This window comes from Mustelus asterias, chromosome 8 (assembly GCF_964213995.1).
Source record: "Mustelus asterias chromosome 8, sMusAst1.hap1.1, whole genome shotgun sequence".
NCBI lineage: Eukaryota > Metazoa > Chordata > Chondrichthyes > Carcharhiniformes > Triakidae > Mustelus > Mustelus asterias.
Genome location: NC_135808.1, coordinates 2,165,342 through 2,192,838, shown reverse-complemented (window position 1 = coordinate 2,192,838; position 27,497 = coordinate 2,165,342). Strand labels below are relative to the sequence as shown.

Genomic DNA, 27,497 nt, shown 5'->3' with positions numbered 1-27,497 from the left:
GGACTCACAAGGCAGGGGCGAAGGTGGTGGAATCCTTCACCTGGGAGCTGTTTATTGTGAATGGAGTGCGGGGTGTGTGGGACAAGTGAGGATGAGCGCCAACTGGTTAACGGTACATAACAGAACTTCCAATGGTAAGCCTCCCACTCCACAACAGAGACTAGACTTCCGAAAGTTCTCCACTGGCTGGAGAGGTCGTAATGTAAAGTCCTCCTTTTCGAACTCAGTGTCCACTTGTAAATCTCTGGAATGGGGGAGGGGCAGGGGGGTTCGGGGGGGGGTAACTTGTAGCTTAACCCCTGCCCCCAAATGGGCGAAGATCAGGTGCGAACTTGTGTTGACATCCTTGATGCGGGGGTTCGATGATGAATGATGCGCCCTGATTGGCTGAGCTGGTTGGAACGGGCCCATTCACCGATCCACAACCAAACTGAGCCAAGCAAGGCGAACGATCACAGGGTCGTCCCGTCGCCCAGAGGCCATTCAGCCCATCGCACTGCTGCTGGCTCCTTGAGAGAATTTGCACTCCCCCATTCCCACCCCCCCCCCGGCCCCTTTCCTGTGACGTTATTTTCTTTATATCGAATCCGGTCGGGGGGGAGGTGGGGGAATGTACAAAAGCCATCAATCCAGCTCCCACCGCACTCTCGGACAGTGCATCAGCCAATCAGAACAATCCCCTCGGTTACCAAGGTAAATGCTCCCTGGGAGTTGGGCGTTAGGGGAGGTGGGGATGGAGCCCAGAACAAGGGGACGGAACCACAAAGGGGTAGAAGGAGATGATATTAAGAATTACCCCCACATTTCAGGGCTGGTGGAAATGTGGAATTCTCTCTGTTCCTCCCTCCGGGAAATTGTTGGGATGTTTTCTACTCAATGTGTCTGCAGGATTCAGAGTGTGACTAGTTCAGTCGGTGAATTCTACACTATTTCAGAGTTAGAGGGTCCACAGGTGGGGTTAAGATACTCTGGGAGGGTTAGGCGAGAGTGTAGATATGAGGTTGACTATCACATTGAATGGAGGGATAGGTTGGAGGGTCCGAATGGCCCACTCCTGCTCCTTGTCTGTAGATTCGATGCGGGCGGGCTGCTTTCCCATTGAATGGTGAACAGGCTCGAGGGGCTGAATGTCCTCCTGCTCACAGGCAAAGCCGCCATCTTGTCCTTTTACCGATGGTTTTCCAATCACCGGGGCTCCTGCGGAGGGGGGGGGGGGAGGGGGATTACTCCCTGATTTTCCCCACCGGAAGCCCATACCTCAGGTCCAGAGCCGCACCGACACTGGGGGAAGTCTTTGTCAGCGGACCCTCCCCGTCCTCCCTCCCCCCGGAACGCACGGTCATAACATGAAGGCCCCAAAGAAGGTCTTCTGCTCCATATGCTCCACCATGGCCGCTCTGTTGACGGTGACAAAGATTCGGTCCCGCTCCAGCAGGGGGAAGAGGGCGCCCTGGCTGATGGTGACGTGCCAGTCCCCCTTGCCACCCTCGCACACCGACTTGGTGGCAGCCAGCAGCGGGATGGCCTCAGGGTAGGAGTCCGTCCACTTGTAGACGTTGTGGGTCAGGATGCCCGCATTCACCTCTCCGCACGACGGGAGGTAGAAGGCCACCTGTGAGTACACATAGTACAGACCACTGCGCGGGATCCAGAGGTGCCCGCCCTCATATCCCATGTTGGAATACGCCATCCCGGTTTGGAAATCCCACTCCAGAGGCTGCAGATTCACTTCCTGGCTCAGATTCCCAACCTTCAGCCCTGCAAAGGAAAAGCAGAATCGGATTCGGTCACCTCAACCCACATGCCGTGCTTCCCGGATCCCCAAAACACTCCGAGATTTCCCACTCCCTCCCGGTCTCTCCTCCACCCTCAACACACAGTGGCAGCACAGGTGGAAAAGGTGGCGAAGGAAGCAGATGGCATGCTTGCCTTCATCAGACGGGGCATCAAGTATAGAAGTTGGCAAATTATGTTACAGTAATAGAAAACGTTGGTTCGGCCACATTTGGAATACTGTGTCCAATTTTGGTCGCAACACTATCAGAAGGACGTGGAGGTTTTGGAGAGAGTACAGAAAAGATTGACCAGGATGTTGCCTGGTATAGAGGGTATTAGCTATGAGGAGAGGTTGGAGAAACTGGGAACTAACTAGATGGACTCAGAACTTGGCCATAGTAGACAGAGGGTAGCGGTGGAAGGATGTTTTTCTGAATGGAGGTCTGTAACTAGTGGTGTTCCGCAGGGATCAGTGCTGGGACATCTGCTGTTTGTAATATATATAAATGACTTGGAAGAAAATGTAGCTGGTCTGATTCATTTGCGGATGACACGAAGATTGCTGGAGTTGCGGATAGTGATGAAGATTGTCAGAGAATACAGCAGGATATTGATAGACTGGAACATTGGGCGGAGAGATGGCAGGTGGAATTTAATCCGGATAAGTGCGAGGTGATGCATTTTGGTAGATCCAATTCAGGTGGGAGTTATAAAATGGCAGAACCATCAGGAGCGTAGACACACAGAGAGATCTGGGAGTTCAGGTCCACAAATCCTTAAAAGTGGCAGCACAGGTGGAAGAGGTGGTGAAGGAAGCAGATGGCATGCTTGCCTTATTTTGGCGGGGGCATTGGATATAAAAGTTGGCAAATTATGTTACAGTTGTATAAAATATTGGTGAGGCCACATTTGGAATACTGCGTCCAATTCCGGTCACCGCACTACCAGAAGGACGTGGAGGCTTTGGAGAGAGTGCAGAGAAGGTTTACCAGGATGTTGTCTGATATGGAGGGTCTTAGCTATGAGGAGAGATTGGGTAAACTGGGGATGTTCTCCCTGGAAAGACAGAGGATGGGGGACGACCTGATAGAAGTTTATAAAATTATGAGAGGCATAGATAAGGTGAACAATTGGAAGCTTTTTCCCAGGGCAGAAATGACAATTACATGGGGGAACAAGTTCAAGGTTCAGTGGAGATGTGCGGGGGAAGTTTCTTACACAGAGGGTGGTGGGGGCCTGGAATGCACTGCCAAGTGAGGGGGATGAGGCAGACACGTGAGCGACATTTAAGGCTTATCTGGATAGACACATGAACAGGCGAGGTATAGAGGAATATAAGTGATTGGTCTAGATAGGAGAACGTGATCAGCACAGGCTTGGAGGGCCGAAGGGCCTATTCCTGTGCTGTACTGCTCTTTGTTTCTTTGTTCATTGAGATCTCCAAGTCTCTTCCAGTTTCTCATCCACCAATGATGAACAGTGACAGCCGTGTGTACCATCGACAAGATGCACTGCAGCAACTCACCAAGGCTCCTCAGGCAGCCCCTTCCAAACACACGACCACTTCCACCTGGAAGGACAATGGCAGCAGATTCCTGGGAACACCCCCACCTGGAGGTTCCCCTCCAAGCCACTCACCATCACGCCTTCTCGAACCCGCTGCAGTCCCTGAGGTGTAGGTACACCCACAGTGCTGTTAGGGAGGGAGCTCCAGGATTTTGACCCCAGCGACAGTGAAGGAACGGCCGATATATTTGCAAGTCAGGATGGTGAGTGACTCGGAGGGGAACCTCCAGGTGGGGGTGTTTCCCAGGAATCTGCTACCCTTGTCCTTCTAGATGGAAGTGACTGTGGGTTTGGAAGGTGTTTCCGAAGGAACTTTGGTGAGATATTGCAGTGCATCTTATAGGTTAAAGTTTATTTATTAGTGTCACAAGTAGGCTTACATTAACAATTCAACAAAGTTACTGTGAAAATCCCCTAGTCGCCACACTCCGGCGCCTGTTCAGGTACACTGAGGGAGTATTTAGCACAGCCAATCCACCGAACCAGGACGTCTTTTGGACTGCGGGAGGAAAGTGGAGCACCCGGAGGAAACCCACGCAGACACGGGGAGAACGTGCAAACTCCACACAGACAGTGACCCAAGCCGGGAATCGAACCCAGGTCCCTGGCGCTGTGAGGCAGCAGTGCTAACCACTGTGCCACCGTGCTGCCATGAGTTACTGGATGGAAACGCAGTGTGGACTGTGGCAAAGGGAGAAAGCAGAGAAACACCCTGGACTTGCCACCCTACGACTGGAGCTGCCGGTGTTCCTGTGATCACACAAAGACACCGGGGAGAGTGCTGGGGACAGCAACATGCACGCTTCCTCAAGCATAATACCCAACAGGCACAGTGGCACAGTGGTTAGCACAGCTGCCTCACAGCGCCAGGGACCTGGGTTCAATTCCCGGCTTGGACACTGTCTGTGTAGAGTTTGCACGTTCTCCCCGTGTCTGCGTGGGTTTCTTCCGGGTGCTCCCGTTTCCTCCCACAGTCCAAAGATGTGCAGGTTAGGTGGATTGGCCATGCTAAATTGCCCCTTAGTGTCAGGGGGATTACTGGGTAAATGTGTGGGGTGACTGGGATGGGACCTGGGTGGGATTGTTGTCAGTGCAGTGGGCCGAACGGCCTCCTTCCACAGTGTAGGGGTTCAGTGAGGTAGCAGCTGGAGTGTGGCGACTAGGGGATTTTCACAGTAACTTCATTGCAGTGTCAATGTAAGCCCATTTGTGACTAATAAATAAAGTTTAAAACTTAACTTTAAACTTAAATCAAGCTCCTGCGTGCAGATGGAGCTGTAAAAATCCGGAGCTCCCACTCTCGGGAGATTTCCCGCTGGAATTCTGCCAATTCTGAGGAATCTGCTTTGACCCCCGACTCCCTCCCCCCTCCCCCCGGCCTGGTCAAATGTGTCTGTCTGTGGAGACCTGGCTGATCGCAGTCCAGAATATTCTTTAAAGTATTTTCAGAGTGTGGTTTTTTTGTAAAGCGCTCTGGCCCGCGAGAGATTAAATTAGCCATTATTGACATTCCTGAACCAACGCTCCATCTGCTTTGCCGTGTGGTTAGGGGAGATAAAGATCAGCTATTCCTGTATCATGGGCTCAGATTCCTGGCACCGTTGTCTTGCAGTAAGCTGTGGGCACCACCAGATGGTGGAAGATCTCCATCGAGCAAACCCGCCGGCTGCTTTGTCAGCGAGATGGCAATGTCTGGACGCTCCCTCCATTCAAACCAGCCCCGGGGACCCTAATCTTCCCCCGCACGCCACCATGTCCGATATCCCCCCCCCCTTCTCCCCTGAACCCTCCAGGGGTCAAGGGGAGAGCACAGGTTGAGATAGAGGATCGGCCATGGTCATACTGAATGTGTGTTGATCATTGGGGGGGGTGGCACGGTGACACAGTGATTGGCACTGCTGCCTCACAGCGCCAGGGACCCGGGTTCGATTCCCGGCTTGGGTCACTGTCTGTGCGGAGTTTGCACGTTCTCCCCGTGTCTGCGTGGGTTTCCTGCGGGGGGGCTCCAGTTTCCTCCCACAGTCTGAAAGACGTGCTGGTTAGGGTGCATTGGCCGTGCTAAATTCTCCCTCAGTGTACCCGGACAGGCGCTGGAGTGTGGCGACTAGGGGATTCTCACAGTAACTTCATTGTGGTGTTAATGTAAGCCAACTTGTGACACTGATAAATAATCGGAGGGGGGGTGAGAACAGCAATGATGACAGGATGTGTGACTGGACTGAGGGGATGTGAAGAGGGGACCCACAAACCTGTGAGGTGAGCCACTGGTTTCTCCCGATCTGGCGGGCTCTCGGCATACGCCAGCTGTACCGATTCTCTACCCAGCTGCAACTCTGAAACAGATGTACAAATGTGCAGTTAGCCAATCTCAGTGACGCACGGGAACGCGGCTGTCCTGGGACAGCACATCCACCCAGACTCAGTGAGTAACAGTCTCCTCTTTGGGTCAATACAACACAGTACAGCGCCGAAACAGGCCCTTCAGCCCACAATACTGTGCCGAACATGACGACAAGTTATACTAACCCCTTCTCCCTGTCCCTGGTCCATATCCCTCACACACTCATCTGCTCAGAATCATTGAATCCCTACAGTGCAGAAGGAGGCCATTCGGCCCATCGAGTCTGCACCGACCACAATCCCACCCAGGCACTATCCCCACAACCCCACATATTTACCCTGCTAATCCCCCTGACACTAAGGGGCAATTTAGCACGGCCAATCAACCTACCCGCACATCTTTGGAGTGTGGGAGGAAACCGGAGCACCCGGAGGAAACCCACGCAGACACAGGGAGAACGTGCAGACTCCACACAGACAGTGACCCGAGGTGGGAATTGAACCTGGGTCCCTGATGCTGTGAGGTAGCAGTGCTAACCACTGTGCCACAGTGCTGCCGTATCTAAAAGCCCCTCAAATGAATGCCCTCTACAACTCTCACCGAGTTTTACAGGTGCACCATTGAAAGCATTCTTTCTGGTTGTATCACAGCTTGGTCTGGGCTCCTGATCTGTCCAAGACCACAAGAAACTACAAAGGGTTGTGAATGTAGCCCAATCCATCACGCAAACCAGCCTCCCATCCATTGACTCTGTCTACACTTCCCGCTGCCTCGGCAAAGCAGCCAGCAGAATTAAGGACCCCACGCACCCTGGACATTCTCTCTTCCACCTTCTTCCTTCAGGAAAAAGATACAAAAGTCTGAGGTCACGTACCGATCGACTCAAGAACAGCTTCTTGCCTGCTGCTGTCAGACTTTTGAATGGACCTACCTCGTATTAAGCTGATCTTTCTCTACACCCGAGCTATGACTGTAACACTACATTCTGCACTATCTCCTCTCCTTCTCCCCTATGGACTCAATGAACGGTATGCTTTGTCTGTATAGTGCGCAAGAAACAATACTTTTCACTGTATGTTAATACATGTGACAATAATAAATCAAATCAAATCAAATTTTATGAACTCAAAGGGTGTGGGTGTCTCTGGCTCGGCCAGTGTTTATTGCCCATGTCTAATTGCCCCTTGAGAAGCTGGTGATGAGCTGCCTTCTTGAACCCGCTGCAGACTCTGAGGTGTAGGTCCACCCACTAACATGAGTGACATTAACAATAGTTAACACAGTTTGCATGATGCTAATGTGAAGTGTCTTTTCAAGATGTTATATTTAATACAAGGTGCTTTTTAAATATCTGAATATGATTTGATACATGGAAACATAGAAACATAGAAGATAGGAGCAGGAGGAGGCCATTCGGCCCTTCGAGTCTGCTCCGCCATTCATCACCATCATGGCTGATCGTCCAACTCAATAGCCTAATCCTGCTTTCTCCCCATAACCTTTGATCCCATTCGCCCCAAGTGTTATATCCAGTCACTTCTTGAATACATTCAATGTTTTGGCATCAACTACTTCCTGTGGTAATGAATTCCACAGGCTCACCACTCTCTGGGTGAAGAAATGTCTCCCCATCTCCGTCCTAAATGGTCTACCCCGAATCCTCAGACTGTGACCCTGGTTCTGGACACCCCCACCATCGGGAACATCCTCCCTGTATCTACCCTGTCTAGTCCTGTTAGAATTTATAAGTCTCTGTGAGATCCCCCCCTCATTCAAAGAACAAAGAAAATTACAGCACAGAAACAGGCCCTTCGGCCCTCCAAACCTGCACCGACCATGCTGCCCCACTGAACTAAAACCCCCTACCCTTCCGGGGACCATATCCCTCTATTCCCATCCTATTCATGTAGAAACATAGAAAAACTACAGCACAAACAGGCCCTTTGGCCCACAAGTTGTGCCGAACACATCCCTACCTTCGAGACCTACCTATAACCCTCCATCCTATTAAGCTCCATGTACTCATCCAGGAGTCTCTTAAAAGACCCTATTGAGTTCGCCTCCACCACCACTGACGGCAGCCGATTCCACTCACCCACCACCCTCTGTGTGAAAAACTTACCCCTAACATTTCCCCTGTACCTACCCCCCAGCACCTTAAAACTGTGTCCTCTCATAGCAGACATTTCCACCCTGGGAAAAAGCCTCTGAGAGTCCACCCGATCTATGCCTCTCAACATCTTATATACCTCTATTAGGTCTCCTCTCATCCTACGTCTCTCCAAGGAGAAAAGACTGAGCTCCCTCAGCCTGTCCTCATAAGGCATGCCACTCAATCCAGGAAACATCCTTGTAAATCTCTTGTAAATGTACTTGTCAAGACGCCCCTTAAAAGTCACGAATGTATCTGCTTCCACCACCTCCCCCGGCAACGAGTTCCAGGCACCCACTATGCTCTGTTTAAAAAATCTGTCTCGTACATCTCCTTTAAACCTTGCCCCTCGCACCTTAAACCTGTGCCCCCTAGTAATTAACTCTTCCACCCTGGGAAAAAGCGTCTGACTATCCACTCTGTCCATGCCTCTCATAATCTTGTAGACTTCTATCAGGTCTCCCCTCAACCTCCATCGTTCCAGTGAGAACAAACCAAGTTTCTCCGACCTCTCCTCGTAGCTAATGCCCTCCAGACCAGGCAACATCCTGGTAAGTCTTTTCTGTACCCTCTCCAAAGCTCCACATCCTTCTGGTAGTGTGGCGACCACAATTGAACACTATATTCCAAGTGCGGCCTAACTAAAGTTCTATAAAGCTGCAACATGACTTGCCAATTTTTAAACTCAATGCCCCGGCCAATGAAGACAAGGATGCCGTATGCCTTGACTACCTTCTCCACCTGCATTGCCACTTTCAGTGACCTGTGTACCTGTACACCCAGATCCCTCTGTCTATCAATACTCTTAAGGGTTCTGCCATTTACTGTATATTTCCTATCTGTATCCAAAATGCATTACCTCACATTTGTCTGAACTCCAGTGAAAACAATCCTAACCTAATCAATCTCTCCTCATACATCAGTCTCGCCATCCCCGGAATCAGCCTGGTAAACCTTCACTGCACTCCCTCGAGAGCAAGAACATCCCTCCTCAGAAAAGGAGACCAAAACTGCACACAATACTCTGGGTGTGGCCTCACCAAGGCCCTGTATAATTGCAGCAACACATCCCTGCTCCTGGACTCGAAACCTCTCGCAATGAAGGCCAACATCCCATTTACCTTCTTTACCGCCTGCTGCTAAAAGTAGGTTTGTGTGAAATTGGAGCGATGAAAATGATCCACAAGGGGTTGTGTTTTATTGGTTTGTTTGTTGGTCCATTATGGAGGTGGGGAGAATTGAAAGCTTCTGGTTATCACCTTGTTACCATTGACGACGGTTCCTATTGCTCTGAGCTCTCGCTTATCTCTCTGGGTGACAGATGTGTTGCTGAAAGATCTCTAAGCTGCCGTGTTTGAAGACATTTATATTATTGAGTGGTGAATGAACCGGTGTGTGTGAGAGAAAGAGAGAGAGAGAGAAAAGATATCTTTTGGCAACGGTTCCCCTACCATGACTGCAGTTTGTGTTCCTTGTCTGGGAGTTGACGCACTGTAAGTAAAGGGAAACTGGAGTTAGCGAGCGCTCAGCTAAGATCAGAATGCAATCTTTTTCCTTCCCACTTGACACAGAAGCAAAGCATGATGGGTGGTGGATATCCGGAAAACAGAAAAGGAGAAGAATCTCCGGAGAGAGTCGGCGGTGGAAACACTGGGAACCCAGCGAGGTTTCCACTCCGCTGGTTAAATCCAGGGATCGTCACGGGGACTGATTCCCACTGGGATGTGGGGTGGGGGGGGGGCGGCTCGGGAAACATGTGATGTTGATTATGTGCCCCTGTGGAGAACGATGAATCTTCCAGTGGGGGGGGGGGGGGGGGGTGCAGGGGTGGGCAGGAGGTCACGCTCCCTGCCGTTACCGGGTTCAAAGGTCAGGGTGCCATGTTTAAAGGTCACACTCCCTCTTCTACCCACCCTTCCACTCTGCTTACCTCCCAGTTCCAGCCTCCGCTCCACCCTCCCACCCCTCACCCACCCCCCTCCCTTCCCCCCCTCCGCACCACCACCCCCCGCCCCCCCCCCTCCCCCGCACCCCGCCCCACCTCCCAGCAGAGGTCATGCGCCATCACATGAGAATTTAATTTGACGAGGTCGATTGACACTCAGTCCCGGCAGGAAGAGCGGTGGCCATTTTGTGCACAGCAAGATCCCACGAAACAAGAATGCGGCATCAGGCCAGCTGATGGGGACCACACTTCAGAAGGTGTGAGGGGTGGGAGAGTGCGACGGGACGTCCCGGGGGTAGCGAGGGGTGCGGTGGAACTGAGGCTGTCCATCCGGTGAGCCGACTTCTCCGGGCTTTACCGCCCAGCGGGAAGGGGCCTCAGCTTGAAAATTGTCCCGGGAGCGCACAGGAATTTCTGTTCCTTCAATCAGCCCACGGCGAACGGCCAGTGTTTAAACCCCCCTTTCCCCACCCCTCACCCCACCCCCACGCCCCATCTCCCACCCCCTCGTCCCACCCCCTCGCCCCATCTCCCACCCCCTCCCCCTCGTCCCTCCCCCTCGCCCCTCCCCCTCACCCCACCCCTCGCCCCATCTCCCACCCCCTCACCCCACCCCTTCTCCCCACTCCTTCTCCCCACCCCCTCGCCCTTCCCCCCCGCCCCTCCCCCTTGGTCACTGGGAACATTTAAGACTTATCTAGACAGCCATATGAACGGAGTGGGAATGGAGGGATACAAAAGAATGGTCTAGTTTGGACCAGGGAGCGGCGCGGGCTTGGAGGGCCGAAGGGCCTGTTCCTGTGCTGTATTGTTCTTTGTTCTTCTTTGTTCTTTGTCAAAAAGAAAAGAGAGGCGTATGTTAGGTCGAGGCAGCTAAAAACGGAGGGAGCTCTGGAGGAGTACAAAGAAAGTAGGAAAGAACTCAAACGAGGAATTAGAAGGGCAAAAAGGGGTCACAAAATGTCCTTGGCAGACAGGATTAAGGAGAATCCCAAGGCTTTTCATTCATATGTTAGGAACAAAAGGGTTGTCAGGGAAAAAATCGGACCTCTCAGGGACAAAAGTGGGGAATTATGCTTGGAGCCCAAAGAATAGGGGAGATCCTAAATGAATACTTTGCGTCGGTATTCACAAAGGAGGGGGATGTGTTGACTGGGAGTGTCTCGGAGGGGAGTGTTGACCCGTTAGAGAAAATCTCCATTACAAGGGAGGAAGTGTTAGGTTTTTTAGGGAATATAAAGGCTGACAAATACCCGGGGCCTGATGGAATCTATCCAAGGCTGCTCAGGGAGACGAGAGATGAAATCGCTGGGCCTCTGACGCAAATCTTTGTCTCGTCACTGGACACAGGTGAGGTCCCAGAGGATTGGAGGATAGCCAATGTGGCCCCGTTATTTAAGAAGGGTAGGAAGAATAACCCGGGTAATTATAGGCCGGTGAGCTTGACATCCGTGGTAGGGAAGTTGTTGGAGAGGATTCTTAGAGATAGAATGTATGCGCATTTAGAAATGAATAAACCCATTAACGATAGTCAGCATGGTTTTGTGAGAGGGAGGTCATGCCTCACTAACCTGGTGGAGTTTTTTGAAGAAGTGACTAGAATGGTTGACGAGGGAAGGGCCGTGGATGTTGTCTATATGGACTTTAGTAAAGCGTTTGACAAAGTCCCTCATGGTAGGTTGGTGCAAAAGGTTGGATCTCATGGGATAAAGGGGGAGGTGGCTAGATGGGTGGAGAACTGGCTTGGTCACAGAAGACAGAGGGTGGTAGTGGAAGGGTCTTTTTCCAGCTGGAGGCCTGTGACTAGTGGTGTTCCGCAGGGCTCTGTATTGGGACCTCTGCTGTTTGTGATTTATATAAACGATCTGGAAGAAGGTGTAACTGGGGTGATCAGTAAGTTTGCAGACAACACGAAAATGGCTGGACTTGCAGATAGTGAGGAACATTGTCAGAGGCTACAGAAGGATTTAGATAGGCTGGAAATTTGGGCAAAGAAATGGCAGATAGAGTTCAATCCAGATAAATGCGAAGTGATGCATTTTGGTAGAACTAACGTAAGGGGGAGCTATACGATAAATGGCAGAACCATAAAGGGTGTAGATACACAGAGGGACCTGGGTGTGCAAGTCCACAGATCCTTGAAGGTGACGTCACAGGTGGAGAAGGTAGTGAATAAGGCATATGGCATGCTTGCCTTTATAGGACGGGCATAGAGTATAAAAGTTGGGGTCTGATGTTGCAGATGTATAGAACGTTGGTTCGGCCGCATTTGGAATACTGCATCCAGTTCTGGTCGCCGCACTACCAGAAGGACGTGGAGGCTTTGGAGAGAGTGCAGAGAAGGTTTACCAGGATGTTACCTGGTATGGAGGGGCTTCGTTATGAGGAGAGATTGGGTAAACTGGGGTTGTTCTCCCTGGAAAGACGGAGGATGAGGGGAGACTTAATAGAGGTGTATAAAATTATGAAAGGCATAGATAGGGTGAACGGTGGGAAGCTTTTCCCCGGGTCGGTGGTGACGTTCACGAGGGGTCATAGGTTCAAGGTGAAGGGGGGGAGGTTTAACACGGATATCAGACGGACATATTTTACTCAGAGGGTCGTGGGGGCCTGGAATGTGTTGCCGGGCAAGGTGGTGGAGGCGGACACACTGGGAACGTTTAAGACTTATCTAGACAGCTATATGAACGGAGTGGGAATGGAGGGATACAAAAGAATGGTCTAGTTTGGACCGGGGAGCGGCGCGGGCTTGGAGGGCCAAAGGGCCTGTTCCTGTGCTGTATTGTTCTTTGTTCTTTGTTCTTGTTCTCTCGCCCCTCCCCCTCTCCCCACCCCCTCTCCCCACCCCCTCAACCCTCTCCCTCTCCCCACCCCCTCTCCCCAACCCCTCGGCCCACCCCCTCGCCCCTCCCCCTCTCCCCACCTACTCTCCCCACCCCCTCTCCCCACCCCCTCTCCCCACTTACAGTCCCCACCCCCTCCCCCCACCCCCTCAACCCTCTCCCTCTCCCTACCCCCTCTCCCCACCCCCTCTCCCCACCCCCTCGCCCCGCCCCCTCACCCACCCCCTCACCCCTCTCCCTCTCCACCCACTCCCTCTCCCCTCCCCCTCTTCCCTCCCCCTCACCCCACCCCCTCACCCCTCTCCCTCTCCCCACCCCCTCTCCCCACCCTCTCTACCCCCTCTACCCATCCCCTCTACCCTCCCCCTCCCCCCACCCCCTTGCCCTACCCCCTCTCCCAACCCCCTCGCCCCTCTCCCTCTTCCCACACCCTCTCCCCACACCCTCCCCCACCCTCTCCCAACCCCCTCGCCCCTCTCCCTCTTCCCACACCCTCTCCCCACACCCTCCCCCACCCCCTCCCACTCTCCCCACCTCCTCTCCCCACCCCTCACACCACCCCCTCTCCCCACCCCCTCTCCCCACCCCCTCATCCCACCCCCTCTCCCCACCCCCTCTCACCACCCCCTATCCCCACCCCCTCTCCCCACCCCCTCGCCCCTCTCCCCACACCCTCTACGCACCCCCTCCCCCTCTCCCCCCCTCTCTCCCCTCCCACTCTCCCCACCCCCTCTCCCCACCCCTTCGTCCCTCTCCCTCAGGCCAGGGGGCCACTTTACTGCTGCGGTTAAGACCAGCAGGAAGGAAGCTCCTCGGGCAAACGATTGGAGAGATTTAAGGATGTAATTGCTCTGTTCAGAGAGCAGGAAGGTTGCCAGGGCTGGAAAAGTGTCGCGATGAGGGGAGGTTGGATAGGTTGGGGTTATTTTCATTGGAACAGAGAAGGCTGAGGGGTGTCTTGATTGAGGTGAACAAAATTATCAGGGGAAGAGATAGAGTGGACAGGATAAAATTGTTCACCTTGGTGGAGAATTCTCGAACCAGGGGACATAGATTCAAGAGAAGTGTCAGTAGACGGGTGTGTGTCTGAATTCACTGCCCAAGTTAGTGGTGGAAGCAGAGACCCTAAACTGTGTGAAAAGGAACCTGGATCTGCACCTTAATGGGCTGGAAGCGAGTGGGCTGTGGGCCGGGGGCAGGAAGGTGGGAGTAGAAAGGGCACCTGGGTGTCCTCAGACTGGCCTCCTCCTGTGCTTTTCGATGGTTCTAACGATAGAAGTCCCACAGTTTACCAGATATCTTGAAGTACATTCATTGAAACTAGAGGCAGGATGGGCCATTCAGCCCTTCAAGCCTGAACGATTCTATAAACCATGAGACACTTCCCGAGTTCACCTTTTCACACAATTGTTAAGAAAACACACAACGTAACGGAGAAAAACACACAGGGTTCATGGAAAAGCAGCCCCACTCGACCGACACCCCACCCAATACCTTAAACATCCAATTCCTCCACCACAGTGCCAGCCGTATGTACCGTCTACAACAGGCACTGCAGCAACTCACCAAGTCGCTGAGGCAACACCTTCCAAACCCACGACCGCTTCCATCCAGAAGGACAAGGGCAGCAGATTCCTGGGAACACCACCACCTGGAGGTTCCCCTCCAAGTCACTCACCATCCCGACTTGGAAATATATCGGCCATTCGTTCACTGTCGCTGGGGTCAAACTCCTGGAGCTCCCTCCCTATCAGCACTGTGGGTGTACCATAACCTCAGGGACTGCAGCGGGTTCAAGAAGACAGCTCACCACCACCTTCTCAAGGGGCAATTAGGGATGGGTAATAAATGCTGGCCTAGCCAGCGACACCCACATCCCACCAAGGGGCAAAAGGGTTGGACCAATGCTGGCAGCCATAACAGAGACATTGAGGTTAACCATGGAAACACTGGGGGCATTAGGGGTTCTGGGGGGGTAGGGGTTTGAGTACGTAACTCCCAACAGGCAGTTTGTGAATGGACTTGTTCAATAAGACATTATTCCTGTCATTCAGCTGCCGGATATGAAGATAGTACGCCGGATATTCTGGGAACCAGCAGGGTTGATGGGAGCTGAGATTGGTTGTCTATCCAGCACTGCTTGTGGGCCGAGAGCTGAAGTGTATCACTCTGAACAACTGGGTGAGAGCCTCACCGTCAGAGGGTCAGTATTGAAATAGTACCACACTGCCAGATGGTCAGGACTGAGGGAGTGCGGCACTGTCAGAGGGTCAGTACTGAGGGAGCGCCGCACTGTCAGAGGGTCAGTACTGAGGGAGTGCTGCACTGTCAGAGGGTCAGTACTGAGGGAGTGCCGCACTGTCAGAGGGTCAGTACTGAGGGAGTGCCGCACTGTCAGAGGGTCAGTACTGAGGGAGCGCCGCACTGTCAGAGGGTCAGTACTGAGGGAGTGCTGCACTGTCAGAGGGTCAGTACTGAGGGAGCGCCGCACTGTCAGAGGGTCAGTACTGAGGGAGGGCAGAACTGTCAGAGGGTCAGTACTGAGGGAGTGCTGCACTGTCAGAGGGTCAGTACTGAGGGAGTGTCGCACTGCCAGATGGTCAGTACTGAGGGAGTGCGGCACTGTCAGAGGGTCAGTACTGAGGGAGCGCCGCACTGTCAGAGGGTCAGTACTGAGGGAGTGCCGCACTGTCAGAGGGTCAGTACTGAGGGAGGGCGGAACTGTCACAGGGTCAGTACTGAGGGAGTGCCGCACTGTCAGAGGGTCAGTACTGAGGGAGTGCTGCACTGTCAGAGGGTCAGTACTGAGGGAGTGCCGCACTGTCAGAGGGTCAGTACTGAGGGAGTGCTGCACTGTCAGAGAGTCAGTACTGAGGGAGTGCTGCACTGTCACAGGGTCAGTACTGAGGGAGTGCCGCACTGTCAGAGGGTCAGTACTGAGGGAGTGCCGCACTGTCAGAGGGTCAGTACTGAGGGAGTGCCGCACTGTCAGAGGGTCAGTACTGAGGGAGTGCCGCACTGTCAGAGGGTCAGTACTGAGGGAGGGCGGAACTGTCACAGGGTCAGTACTGAGGGAGTGCTGCACTGTCAGAGGGTCAGTACTGAGGGAGTGCCGCACTGTCAGAGGGTCAGTACTGAGGGAGTGCCGCACTGTCAGAGGGTCAGTACTGAGGGAGTGCTGCACTGTCAGAAGGTCAGTACTGAGGGAGTGTCGCACTGCCAGGGGGTCAGTACTGAGGGAGTGCCGCACTGTCAGAGGGTCAGTACTGAGGGAGTGCTGCACTGTCAGAGGGTCAGTACTGAGGGAGGGCGGAACTGTCAGAGGGTCAGTACTGAGGGAGTGCCGCAGTGTCATAGGGTCAGTACTGACGGAGTGCCGCACTGTCAGAGGGTCAGTACTGACGGAGTGCCGCACTGTCAGAGGGTCAGTACTGAGGGAGCGCCGCACTGTCAGAGGGTCAGTACTGAGGGAGTGCCGCACTGTCAGAGGGTCAGTACTGAGGGAGTGCCGCACTGTCAGAGGGTCAGTACTGAGGGAGGGCGGAACTGTCACAGGGTCAGTACTGAGGGAGTGCTGCACTGTCAGAGGGTCAGTACTGAGGGAGTGCCGCACTGTCAGAGGGTCAGTACTGAGGGAGTGCCGCACTGTCAGAGGGTCACTACTGAGGGAGTGCTGCACTGTCAGAAGGTCAGTACTGAGGGAGTGTCGCACTGCCAGGGGGTCAGTACTGAGGGAGTGCCGCACTGTCAGAGGGTCAGTACTGAGGGAGTGCTGCACTGTCAGAGGGTCAGTACTGAGGGAGGGCGGAACTGTCAGAGGGTCAGTACTGAGGGAGTGCCGCACTGTCAGAGGGTCAGTACTGAGGGAGTGCCGCACTGTCAGAGGGTCAGTACTGACGGAGTGCCGCACTGTCAGAGGGTCAGTACTGACGGAGTGCCGCACTGTCAGAGGGTCAGTACTGAGGGAGCGCCGCACTGTCAGAGGGTCAGTACTGAGGGAGTGCCGCACTGTCAGAGGGTCAGTACTGACGGAGTGCCGCACTGTCAGAGGGTCAGTACTGAGGGAGTGCCGCACTGTCAGAGGGTCAGTACTGACGGAGTGCCGCACTGTCAGAGGGTCAGTGCTGAGGGAGTGCCGCACTGTCAGAAGGTCAGTACTGAGGGAGTGCCGCACTGTCAGAGGGTCAGTACTGAGGGAGCGCCGCACTGTCAGAGGGTCAGTACTGAGGGAGTGCCGCACTGTCAGAGGGTCAGTACTGAGGGAGTGCCGCACTGTCAGAGGGTCAGTGCTGAGGGAGTGCCGCACTGTCAGAGGGTCAGTACTGAGGGAGTGCCGCACTGCCAGAGGGTCAGCGCTGAGGGAGTGCTGCACTGTCAGAGGGTCAGTACTGAGGGAGTGCCGCACTGTCAGAGGGTCAGTACTGAGGGAGTGCCGCACTGTCAGAGGGTCAGTACTGAGGGAGTGCCGCACTGTCAGAAGGTCAGTACTGAGGGAGTGTCGCACTGCCAGGGGGTCAGTGCTGAGGGAGTGCCGCACTGTCAGAGGGTCAGTGCTGAGGGAGTGCCGCACTGTCAGAGGGTCAGTACTGAGGGAGTGACACGCAGTTAGAGGGTCAGTACTGAGGGAGTGCCGAACTGCCAGAGGGTCAGTACTGAGGGAGTGCCGCACTGTCAGAGGGTCAGTACTGAGGGAGTGCCGCACTGTCAGAGGGTCAGTACTGAGGGAGTGCCGCACTGTCAGAGGGTCAGTACTGAGGGAGTGACACGCAGTTAGAGGGTCAGCACTGAGGGAGTGTCGCACTGCCAGGGGGTCAGTACTGAGGGAGTGACGCACTGTCAGAGGGTCAGTGCTGAGGGAGTGCTGCACTGTCAGAGCGTCAGTACTGAGAGAGTGCCGCACTGTCAGAAGGTAGTACTGAGGGAGTGCCGCACTGTCAGAGGGTCAGTGCTGAGGGAGTGCTGCACTGTCAGAGCGTCAGTACTGAGAGAGTGCCGCACTGTCAGAGGGTAGTACTGAGGGAGTGCCGCACTGTCAGAGGGTCAGTGCTGAGGGAGTGCCGCACTGTCAGAGGGTCAGTGCTGAGGGAGTGCCGCACTGTCAGAGGGTCAGTACTGAGGGAGTGCCGCACTGTCAGAGGGTCAGTACTGAGGGAGTGCCGCACTGTCAGAGGGTCAGTGCTGAGGGAGTGCCGCACTGTCAAAGGGTCAGTACTGAGGGAGTGCCGCATTGTCAGAGGGTCAGTACTGAGGGAGTGCTGCACTCTCAGAGGGTCAGTACTGAGGGAGTGTCGCACTGTCAGAGGGTCAGTACTGAGAGAGTGCCGCAGTGTCAGAGGGTCAGTGCTGAGGGAGTGCTGCACTGTCAGAGGGTCAGTGCTGAGGAAGTGCCGCACTGTCAGAGGGTCAGTGCTGAGGGAGTGCCGCACTGTCAGAGGGTCAGTGCTGAGGGAGTGCTGCACTGTCAGAGGGTCACTACTGAGGGAGTGCCGCACTGTCAGAGGGTCAGTACTGAGGGAGTGCCGCACTGTCAGAGGGTCCGTACTGAGGGAGTGCCGCACTGTCAGAGGGTCAGTACTGAGGGAGTGTCGCACTGCCAGGGGGTCAGTACTGAGGGAGTGCCGCACTGTCAGAGGGTCAGTACTGAGGGAGTGCCGCACTGTCAGAGGGTCAGTACTGAGGGAGTGCCGCACTGTCAGAGGGTCAGTACTGAGGGAGTGCCGCACTGTCAGAGGGTCAGTGCTGAGGGAGTGCCGCACTGTCAGAGGGTCAGTGCTGAGGGAGTGCCGCACTGTCAGAGGGTCAGTACTGAGGGAGTGACACGCAGTTAGAGGGTCAGTACTGAGGGAGTGCCGAACTGCCAGAGGGTCAGTACTGAGGGAGTGCCGCACTGTCAGAGGGTCAGTACTGAGGGAGTGCCGCACTGTCAGAGGGTCAGTACTGAGGGAGTGCCGCACTGTCAGAGGGTCAGTACTGAGGGAGTGACACGCAGTTAGAGGGTCAGCACTGAGGGAGTGTCGCACTGCCAGGGGGTCAGTACTGAGGGAGTGACGCACTGTCAGAGGGTCAGTGCTGAGGGAGTGCCGCACTGTCAGAGGGTAGTACTGAGGGAGTGCTGCACTGTCAGAGCGTCAGTACTGAGAGAGTGCCGCACTGTCAGAGGATAGTACTGAGGGAGTGCCGCACTGTCAGAGGGTCAGTGCTGAGGGAGTGCCGCACTGTCAGAGGGTCAGTGCTGAGGGAGTGCCGCACTGTCAGAGGGTCAGTACTGAGGGAGTGCCGCACTGTCAGAGGGTCAGTACTGAGGGAGTGCCGCACTGTCAGAGGGTCAGTGCTGAGGGAGTGCCGCACTGTCAAAGGGTCAGGACTGAGGGAGTGCCGCATTGTCAGAGGGTCAGTACTGAGGGAGTGCTGCACTCTCAGAGGGTCAGTACTGAGGGAGTGTCGCACTGTCAGAGGGTCAGTACTGAGAGAGTGCCGCAGTGTCAGAGGGTCAGTGCTGAGGGAGAGCTGCACTGTCAGAGGGTCAGTACTGAGGGAGTGCCGCACTGTCAGAGGGTCAGTGCTGAGGAAGTGCCGCACTGTCAGAGGGTCAGTGCTGAGGGAGTGCTGCACTGTCAGAGGGTCAGTACTGAGGGAGTGCCGCACTGTCAGAGGGTCAGTGCTGAGGGAGTGCCGCACTGTCAGAGGGTCAGTGCTGAGGGAGTGCCGCACTGTCAGAGGGTCAGTGCTGAGGGAGTGCCGGACTGTCAGAGGGTCAGTGCTGAGGGAGTGCCGCACTGTCAGAGGGTCAGTGCTGAGGGAGTGCTGCACTGTCAGAGGGTCAGTGCTGAGGGAGTGCCGGACTGTCAGAGGGTCAGTGCTGAGGGAGTGCCGCACTGTCAGAGGGTCAGTACTGAGGGAGTGCTGCACTGTCAGAGGGTCAGTGCTGAGGGAGTGCTGCACTGTCAGAGAGTCAGTACTGAGGGAGTGCTGCACTGTCGGAGGGTCAGTACTGAGGGAGTGCTGCACTGTCAGAGAGTCAGTACTGAGGGAGTGCCGCACTGTCAGAGAGTCAGTACTGAGGGAGTGCCGCACTGTCAGACGGTCAGTGCTGAGGGAGTGCCGCTCTGTCAGAGGGTCAGTGCTGAGGGAGTGCCGCACTGTCAGAGGGTCAGTGCTGAGGGAGTGCCGCACTGTCGGAGGGTCAGTACTGAGGGAGTGCTGCACTGTCAGAGGGTCAGTACTGAGGGAGTGCCGCACTGTCAGAGGGTCAGTACTGAGGGAGTGCTGCACTGTCAGAGGGTCAGTGCTGAGGGAGTGCCGCACTGTCAGAGGGTCAGTACTGAGGGAGTGCTGCACTGTCAGAGGGTCAGTACTGAGGGAGTGCCGCACTGTCAGAGTGTCAGTACTGAGGGAGTGCCGCACTGTCAGAGTGTCAGTACTGAGGGAGTGCCGCACTGTCAGAGGGTCAGTGCTGAGGGAGTGCCGCACGGTCGGAGGGTCAGTGCTGAGGAAGTGCCGCACTGTCAGAGGGTCAGTGCTGAGGGAGTGACGCACTGTCAGGGTGTCCGTACTGAGGGAGTGCTGCACTGTCAGAGGGTCAGTACTGAGGGAATGCCACATTGTCGGACGGTCAGTCCTGAGGGAGTGACGCACTGTTAGGGTGTCAGTACTGAGGGACTGCCGCAGTGTCAGAGAGTCAGTACTGAGGGAGTGTCGCACTGTCAGAGGGTCAGTACTGAGGGAGTGCTGCACTGTCAGAGGGTCAGTACTGAGAGAGTGCCGCACTGTCAAAGGGTCAGTGCTGAGGGAGTGCCGCATTGTCAGAGGGTCAGGACTGAGGGAGTGCCGCACTGTCAGAGGGTCAGTGCTGAGGGAGTGCCGCACTGTCAGAGGGTCAGTACTGAGGGAGTGCCGCACTGTCAGAGAGTCAGTACTGAGGGAGTGCCACACTGCCCGAAGGTTGTTACTGAGGGAGTGCCGCACTGTGAGAGGGTCAGTACTGAGGAAGTGCCTCACTGTCAGAGGGTCAGTGCTGAGGGAGTGCCGCACTGTCAGAGGGTCAGTACTGAGGTTGTGCTGCACTGTCAGAGGGTCAGTGCTGTGGGCGTGCCGCACTGTCAGAGGGTCAGTGCTGAGGGAGTGCCGCACTGTCAGAGGGTCAGTGCTGAGGGAGTGCCGCACTGTCAGAGTGTCAGTACTGAGGGAGTGCTGCACTGTCAGAGGGTCAGTACTGAGAGAGTGCCGCACTGTCAGAGGGTCAGTGCTGAGGGAGTGCCGCACTGTCAGAGGGTCAGTGCTGAGGGAGTGCCGCACTGTCAGAGGGTCAGTACTGAGGGAGTGACACGCAGTTAGAGGGTCAGTACTGAGGGAGTGCCGAACAGCCAGAGGGTCAGTACTGAGGGAGTGCCGCACTGTCAGAGGGTCAGTACTGAGGGAGTGCCGCACTGTCAGAGGGTCAGTACTGAGGGAGTGCCGCACTGTCAGAGGGTCAGTACTGAGGGAGTGACACGCAGTTAGAGGGTCAGCACTGAGGGAGTGTCGCACTGCCAGGGGGTCAGTACTGAGGGAGTGACGCACTGTCAGAGGGTCAGTGCTGAGGGAGTGCTGCACTGTCAGAGCGTCAGTACTGAGAGAGTGCCGCACTGTCAGAGGATAGTACTGAGGGAGTGCCGCACTGTCAGAGGGTCAGTGCTGAGGGAGTGCCGCACTGTCAGAGGGTCAGTGCTGAGGGAGTGCCGCACTGTCAGAGGGTCAGTACTGAGGGAGTGCCGCACTGTCAGAGGGTCAGTACTGAGGGAGTGCCGCACTGTCAGAGGGTCAGTGCTGAGGGAGTGCCGCACTGTCAAAGGGTCAGGACTGAGGGAGTGCCGCATTGTCAGAGGGTCAGTACTGAGGGAGTGCTGCACTCTCAGAGGGTCAGTACTGAGGGAGTGTCGCACTGTCAGAGGGTCAGTACTGAGAGAGTGCCGCAGTGTCAGAGGGTCAGTGCTGAGGGAGAGCTGCACTGTCAGAGGGTCAGTACTGAGGGAGTGCCGCACTGTCAGAGGGTCAGTGCTGAGGAAGTGCCGCACTGTCAGAGGGTCAGTGCTGAGGGAGTGCTGCACTGTCAGAGGGTCAGTACTGAGGGAGTGCCGCACTGTCAGAGGGTCTGTGCTGAGGGAGTGCCGCACTGTCAGAGGGTCAGTGCTGAGGGAGTGCCGCACTGTCAGAGGGTCAGTGCTGAGGGAGTGCCGGACTGTCAGAGGGTCAGTGCTGAGGGAGTGCCGCACTGTCAGAGGGTCAGTGCTGAGGGAGTGCTGCACTGTCAGAGGGTCAGTGCTGAGGGAGTGCCGGACTGTCAGAGGGTCAGTGCTGAGGGAGTGCCGCACTGTCAGAGGGTCAGTGCTGAGGGAGTGCTGCACTGTCAGAGGGTCAGTGCTGAGGGAGTGCCGCACTGTCAGAGGGTCAGTGCTGAGGGAGTGCGGCATTGTCAGAGGGTCAGTGCTGAGGGAGTGCCGCACTGTCAGAGGGTCAGTGCTGAGGGAGTGCCGCACTGTCAGAGGGTCAGTACTGAGGGAGTGCCGCACTGTCAGAGGGTCAGTACTGAGGGAGTGCTGCACTGTCAGAGGGTCAGTACTGAGGGAGTGCTGCACTGTCAGAGGGTCAGTGCTGAGGGAGTGCTGCACTGTCAGAGAGTCAGTACTGAGGGAGTGCTGCACTGTCGGAGGGTCAGTACTGAGGGAGTGCTGCACTGTCAGAGAGTCAGTACTGAGGGAGTGCCGCACTGTCAGAGAGTCAGTACTGAGGGAGTGCCGCACTGTCAGACGGTCAGTGCTGAGGGAGTGCCGCTCTGTCAGAGGGTCAGTGCTGAGGGAGTGCCGCACTGTCAGAGGGTCAGTGCTGAGGGAGTGCCGCACTGTCGGAGGGTCAGTACTGAGGGAGTGCTGCACTGTCAGAGGGTCAGTACTGAGGGAGTGCCGCACTGTCAGAGGGTCAGTACTGAGGGAGTGCTGCACTGTCAGAGGGTCAGTGCTGAGGGAGTGCCGCACTGTCAGAGGGTCAGTACTGAGGGAGTGCTGCACTGTCAGAGGGTCAGTACTGAGGGAGTGCCGCACTGTCAGAGTGTCAGTACTGAGGGAGTGCCGCACTGTCAGAGTGTCAGTACTGAGGGAGTGCCGCACTGTCAGAGGGTCAGTGCTGAGGGAGTGCCGCACGGTCGGAGGGTCAGTGCTGAGGAAGTGCCGCACTGTCAGAGGGTCAGTGCTGAGGGAGTGACGCACTGTCAGGGTGTCCGTACTGAGGGAGTGCTGCACTGTCAGAGGGTCAGTACTGAGGGAATGCCACATTGTCGGACGGTCAGTCCTGAGGGAGTGACGCACTGTTAGGGTGTCAGTACTGAGGGACTGCCGCAGTGTCAGAGAGTCAGTACTGAGGGAGTGTCGCACTGTCAGAGGGTCAGTACTGAGGGAGTGCTGCACTGTCAGAGGGTCAGTACTGAGAGAGTGCCGCACTGTCAAAGGGTCAGTGCTGAGGGAGTGCCGCATTGTCAGAGGGTCAGGACTGAGGGAGTGCCGCACTGTCAGAGGGTCAGTGCTGAGGGAGTGCCGCACTGTCAGAGGGTCAGTACTGAGGGAGTGCCGCACTGTCAGAGAGTCAGTACTGAGGGAGTGCCACACTGCCCGAAGGTTGTTACTGAGGGAGTGCCGCACTGTGAGAGGGTCAGTACTGAGGAAGTGCCTCACTGTCAGAGGGTCAGTGCTGAGGGAGTGCCGCACTGTCAGAGGGTCAGTACTGAGGTTGTGCTGCACTGTCAGAGGGTCAGTGCTGTGGGCGTGCCGCACTGTCAGAGGGTCAGTGCTGAGGGAGTGCCGCACTGTCAGAGGGTCAGTGCTGAGGGAGTGCCGCACTGTCAGAGTGTCAGTACTGAGGGAGTGCTGCACTGTCAGAGGGTCAGTACTGAGAGAGTGCCGCACTGTCAAAGGGTCAGTGCTGAGGGAGTGCCGCACTGTCAGAGGGTCAGGACTGAGGGAGTGCCGCACTGTCAGAGGGTCAGTGCTGAGGGAGTGCAACACTGCCCGAAGGTTGGTACTGAGGGAGTGCCGCACTGTCAGAGGGTCAGTACTGAGGGAGTGCCGCACTGTCAGAGGGTCAGGACTGAGGGAGTGCCGCACTGTCAGAGGGTCAGTGCTGAGGGAGTGCCGCACTGTCAGAGGGTCAGTACTGAGGGAGTGCCGCACTGTCAGAGAGTCAGTACTGAGGGAGTGCAACACTGCCCGAAGGTTGGTACTGAGGGAGTGCCGCACTGTGAGAGGGTCAGTACTGAGGAAGTGCCGCACTGTCAGAGGGTCAGTGCTGAGGGAGTGCCGCACTGTCAGAGGGTCAGTGCTGAGGTTCTGCTGCACTGTCAGAGGGTCAGTACTGTGGGCGTGCCGCACTGTCAGAGGGTCAGTGCTGAGGGAGTGCCGCACTGTCAGAGGGTCAGTGCTGAGGGAGTGCCGCACTGTCAGAGTGTCAGTACTGAGGGAGTGCCGCACTGTCAGAGTGTCAGTACTGAGGGAGTGCCGCACTGTCAGAGGGTCAGTGCTGAGGGAGTGCTGCACTGTCAGAGGGTCAGTACTGAGGGAGTCCCGCACGGTCGGAGGGTCAGCGCTGAGGGAGTGCCGCACTGTCAGAGGGTCAGTGCTGAGGGAGTGACGCACTGTCAGGGTGTCAGTACTGAGGGAGTGCTGCACTGTCAGAGGGTCAGTACTGAGGGAATGCCACACTGTCGGACGGTCAGTACTGAGGGAGTGACGCACTGTTAGGGTGTCAGTACTGAGAGACTGCCGCAGTGTCAGAGAGTCAGTACTGAGGGAGTGTCGCACTGTCAGAGGGTCAGTACTGAGAGAGTGCCGCACTGTCAAAGGGTCAGTGCTGAGGGAGTGCCGCATTGTCAGAGGGTCAGGACTGAGGGAGTGCCGCACTGTCAGAGGGTCAGTGCTGAGGGAGTGCCGCACTGTCAGAGGGTCAGTACTGAGGGAGTGCCGCACTGTCAGAGAGTCAGTACTGAGGGAGTGCCACACTGCCCGAAGGTTGTTACTGAGGGAGTGCCGCACTGTGAGAGGGTCAGTACTGAGGAAGTGCCTCACTGTCAGAGGGTCAGTGCTGAGGGAGTGCCGCACTGTCAGAGGGTCAGTACTGAGGTTGTGCTGCACTGTCAGAGGGTCAGTGCTGTGGGCGTGCCGCACTGTCAGAGGGTCAGTGCTGAGGGAGTGCCGCACTGTCAGAGGGTCAGTGCTGAGGGAGTGCCGCACTGTCAGAGTGTCAGTACTGAGGGAGTGCTGCACTGTCAGAGGGTCAGTACTGAGAGAGTGCCGCACTGTCAAAGGGTCAGTGCTGAGGGAGTGCCGCACTGTCAGAGGGTCAGGACTGAGGGAGTGCCGCACTGTCAGAGGGTCAGTGCTGAGGGAGTGCAACACTGCCCGAAGGTTGGTACTGAGGGAGTGCCGCACTGTCAGAGGGTCAGTACTGAGGGAGTGCCGCACTGTCAGAGGGTCAGGACTGAGGGAGTGCCGCACTGTCAGAGGGTCAGTGCTGAGGGAGTGCCGCACTGTCAGAGGGTCAGTACTGAGGGAGTGCCGCACTGTCAGAGAGTCAGTACTGAGGGAGTGCAACACTGCCCGAAGGTTGGTACTGAGGGAGTGCCGCACTGTGAGAGGGTCAGTACTGAGGAAGTGCCGCACTGTCAGAGGGTCAGTGCTGAGGGAGTGCCGCACTGTCAGAGGGTCAGTGGTGAGGTTCTGCTGCACTGTCAGAGGGTCAGTACTGTGGGCGTGCCGCACTGTCAGAGGGTCAGTGCTGAGGGAGTGCCGCACTGTCAGAGGGTCAGTGCTGAGGGAGTGCCGCACTGTCAGAGTGTCAGTACTGAGGGAGTGCCGCACTGTCAGAGTGTCAGTACTGAGGGAGTGCCGCACTGTCAGAGGGTCAGTGCTGAGGGAGTGCTGCACTGTCAGAGGGTCAGTACTGAGGGAGTCCCGCACGGTCGGAGGGTCAGCGCTGAGGGAGTGCCGCACTGTCAGAGGGTCAGTGCTGAGGGAGTGACGCACTGTCAGGGTGTCAGTACTGAGGGAGTGCTGCACTGTCAGAGGGTCAGTACTGAGGGAATGCCACACTGTCGGACGGTCAGTACTGAGGGAGTGACGCACTGTTAGGGTGTCAGTACTGAGAGACTGCCGCAGTGTCAGAGAGTCAGTACTGAGGGAGTGTCGCACTGTCAGAGGGTCAGTACTGAGAGAGTGCCGCACTGTCAAAGGGTCAGTGCTGAGGGAGTGCCGCATTGTCAGAGGGTCAGGACTGAGGGAGTGCCGCACTGTCAGAGGGTCAGTGCTGAGGGAGTGCCGCACTGTCAGAGGGTCAGTACTGAGGGAGTGCCGCACTGTCAGAGAGTCAGTACTGAGGGAGTGCCACACTGTCAGAGGGTCAGTACTGAGGAAGTGCCGCACTGTCAGAGGGTCAGTGCTGAGGGAGTGCCGCACTGTCAGAGGGTCAGTACTGAGGGTGTGCTGCACTGTCAGAGGGCCAGTACTGTGGGCGTGCCGCACTGTCAGAGGGTCAGTGCTGAGGGAGTGCCGCACTGTCAGAGGGTCAGTGCTGAGGGAGTGCCGCAGTGTCAGAGAGTCAGTCCTGAGGGACTGGCGCTCTGTCAGAGGGTCAGTGCTGAGGGAGTGCTGCACTGTCAGAGGGTCAGTGCTGAGGGAGTGCCGCAGTGTCAGAGAGTCAGTCCTGAGAGACTGGCGCTCTGTCAGAGGGTCAGTGCTGAGGGAGTGCTGCACTGTCAGAGGGTCAGTACTGAGTGAGTGCTGCACTGTCAGAGGGTCAATACTGAAGGAGTGCCACACTGTCAGAGGGTCAGTAGTGAGGGAGCGCCGCACTGTCAGAGGGTCAGTACTGAGGGAGTGCTGCACTGTCAGAGGGTCAGTACTGAGGGAGTGCTGCACTGTCAGAGGGTCAGTACTGAGGGAGTGCCGCACTGTCAGAGGGTCAGTGCTGAGGGAGTGCTGCACTGTCAGAGGGTCAGTGCTGAGGGAGTGCTGCACTGTCAGACGGTCAATACTGAGGGAGTGCCGCACTGTCAGAGGGTCAGTACTGAGGGAGTGCCGCACTGTCAGAGGGTCAGTACTGAGGGAGTGCCGCACTGTCAGAGGGTCAGTACTGAGGGAGTGCCGCACTGTCAGGGGGTCAGTGCTGAGGGAGTGCTGCACTGTCAGAGGGTCAGTACTGAGGGAGTGCTGCACTGTCAGAGGGTCAGTACTGAGGGAGTGCCGCACTGTCAGAGGGTCAGTACTGAGGGAGTGCCGCACTGTCAGAGGGTCAGTACTGAGGGAGTGCCGCACTGTCAGAGGGTCAGTGCTGAGGGAGTGCTGCACTGTCAGAGGGTCAGTACTGAGGGAGTGCTGCACTGTCAGAGGGTCAGTACTGAGGGAGTGCCGCACTGTCAGAGGGTTAGTACTGAGGGAGTGCTGCACTGTCAGACGGTCAGTACTGAGGGAGTGCCGCACTGTCAGAGGGTCAGTGCTGAGGGAGTGCCGCACTGTCAGAGGGTCAGTACTGAGGGAGTGCCGCACTGTCAGAGGGTCAGTACTGAGGGAGTGCCGCACTGTCAGAGGGTCAGTACTGAGGGAGTGCCGCACTGTCAGAGAGTTGGTGTTAATTCTGGGACGAGATACTATCTATTCAATCTGGAATGTATAATTGCAGTACTAATCACTGTGTAGGAAAGGTTAACGACTATATTAAAATATTACCCGAAAACAGAAACATGCCAAGATTACTCTGAGATAATTTCCTTACCTGAAGTCCAAACCTCTGGACGTATAAAGCCAGCGCAATGTTGGAGCAGATCAGAAGAGCTGTCACTGTCACTGAATAGCACAT

At 55.9% G+C, this 27,497-nt stretch overlaps 1 protein-coding gene across 1 annotated transcript; it reads right to left on the bottom strand.

The window, feature by feature from the left end:
• Window positions 1-1,339: 1,339 nt before the first annotated feature.
• On the bottom strand, window positions 1,340-27,497 carry LOC144497816 (tumor necrosis factor ligand superfamily member 15-like). The gene is made up of 4 exons (XM_078219253.1): window positions 27,414-27,497; window positions 9,287-9,326; window positions 5,592-5,675; window positions 1,340-1,758 (listed from the first exon to the last, which is right to left on the bottom strand). Exons 1-4 carry the CDS (start codon window positions 27,495-27,497, stop codon window positions 1,340-1,342), a joined length of 627 nt encoding a protein of 208 aa, XP_078075379.1.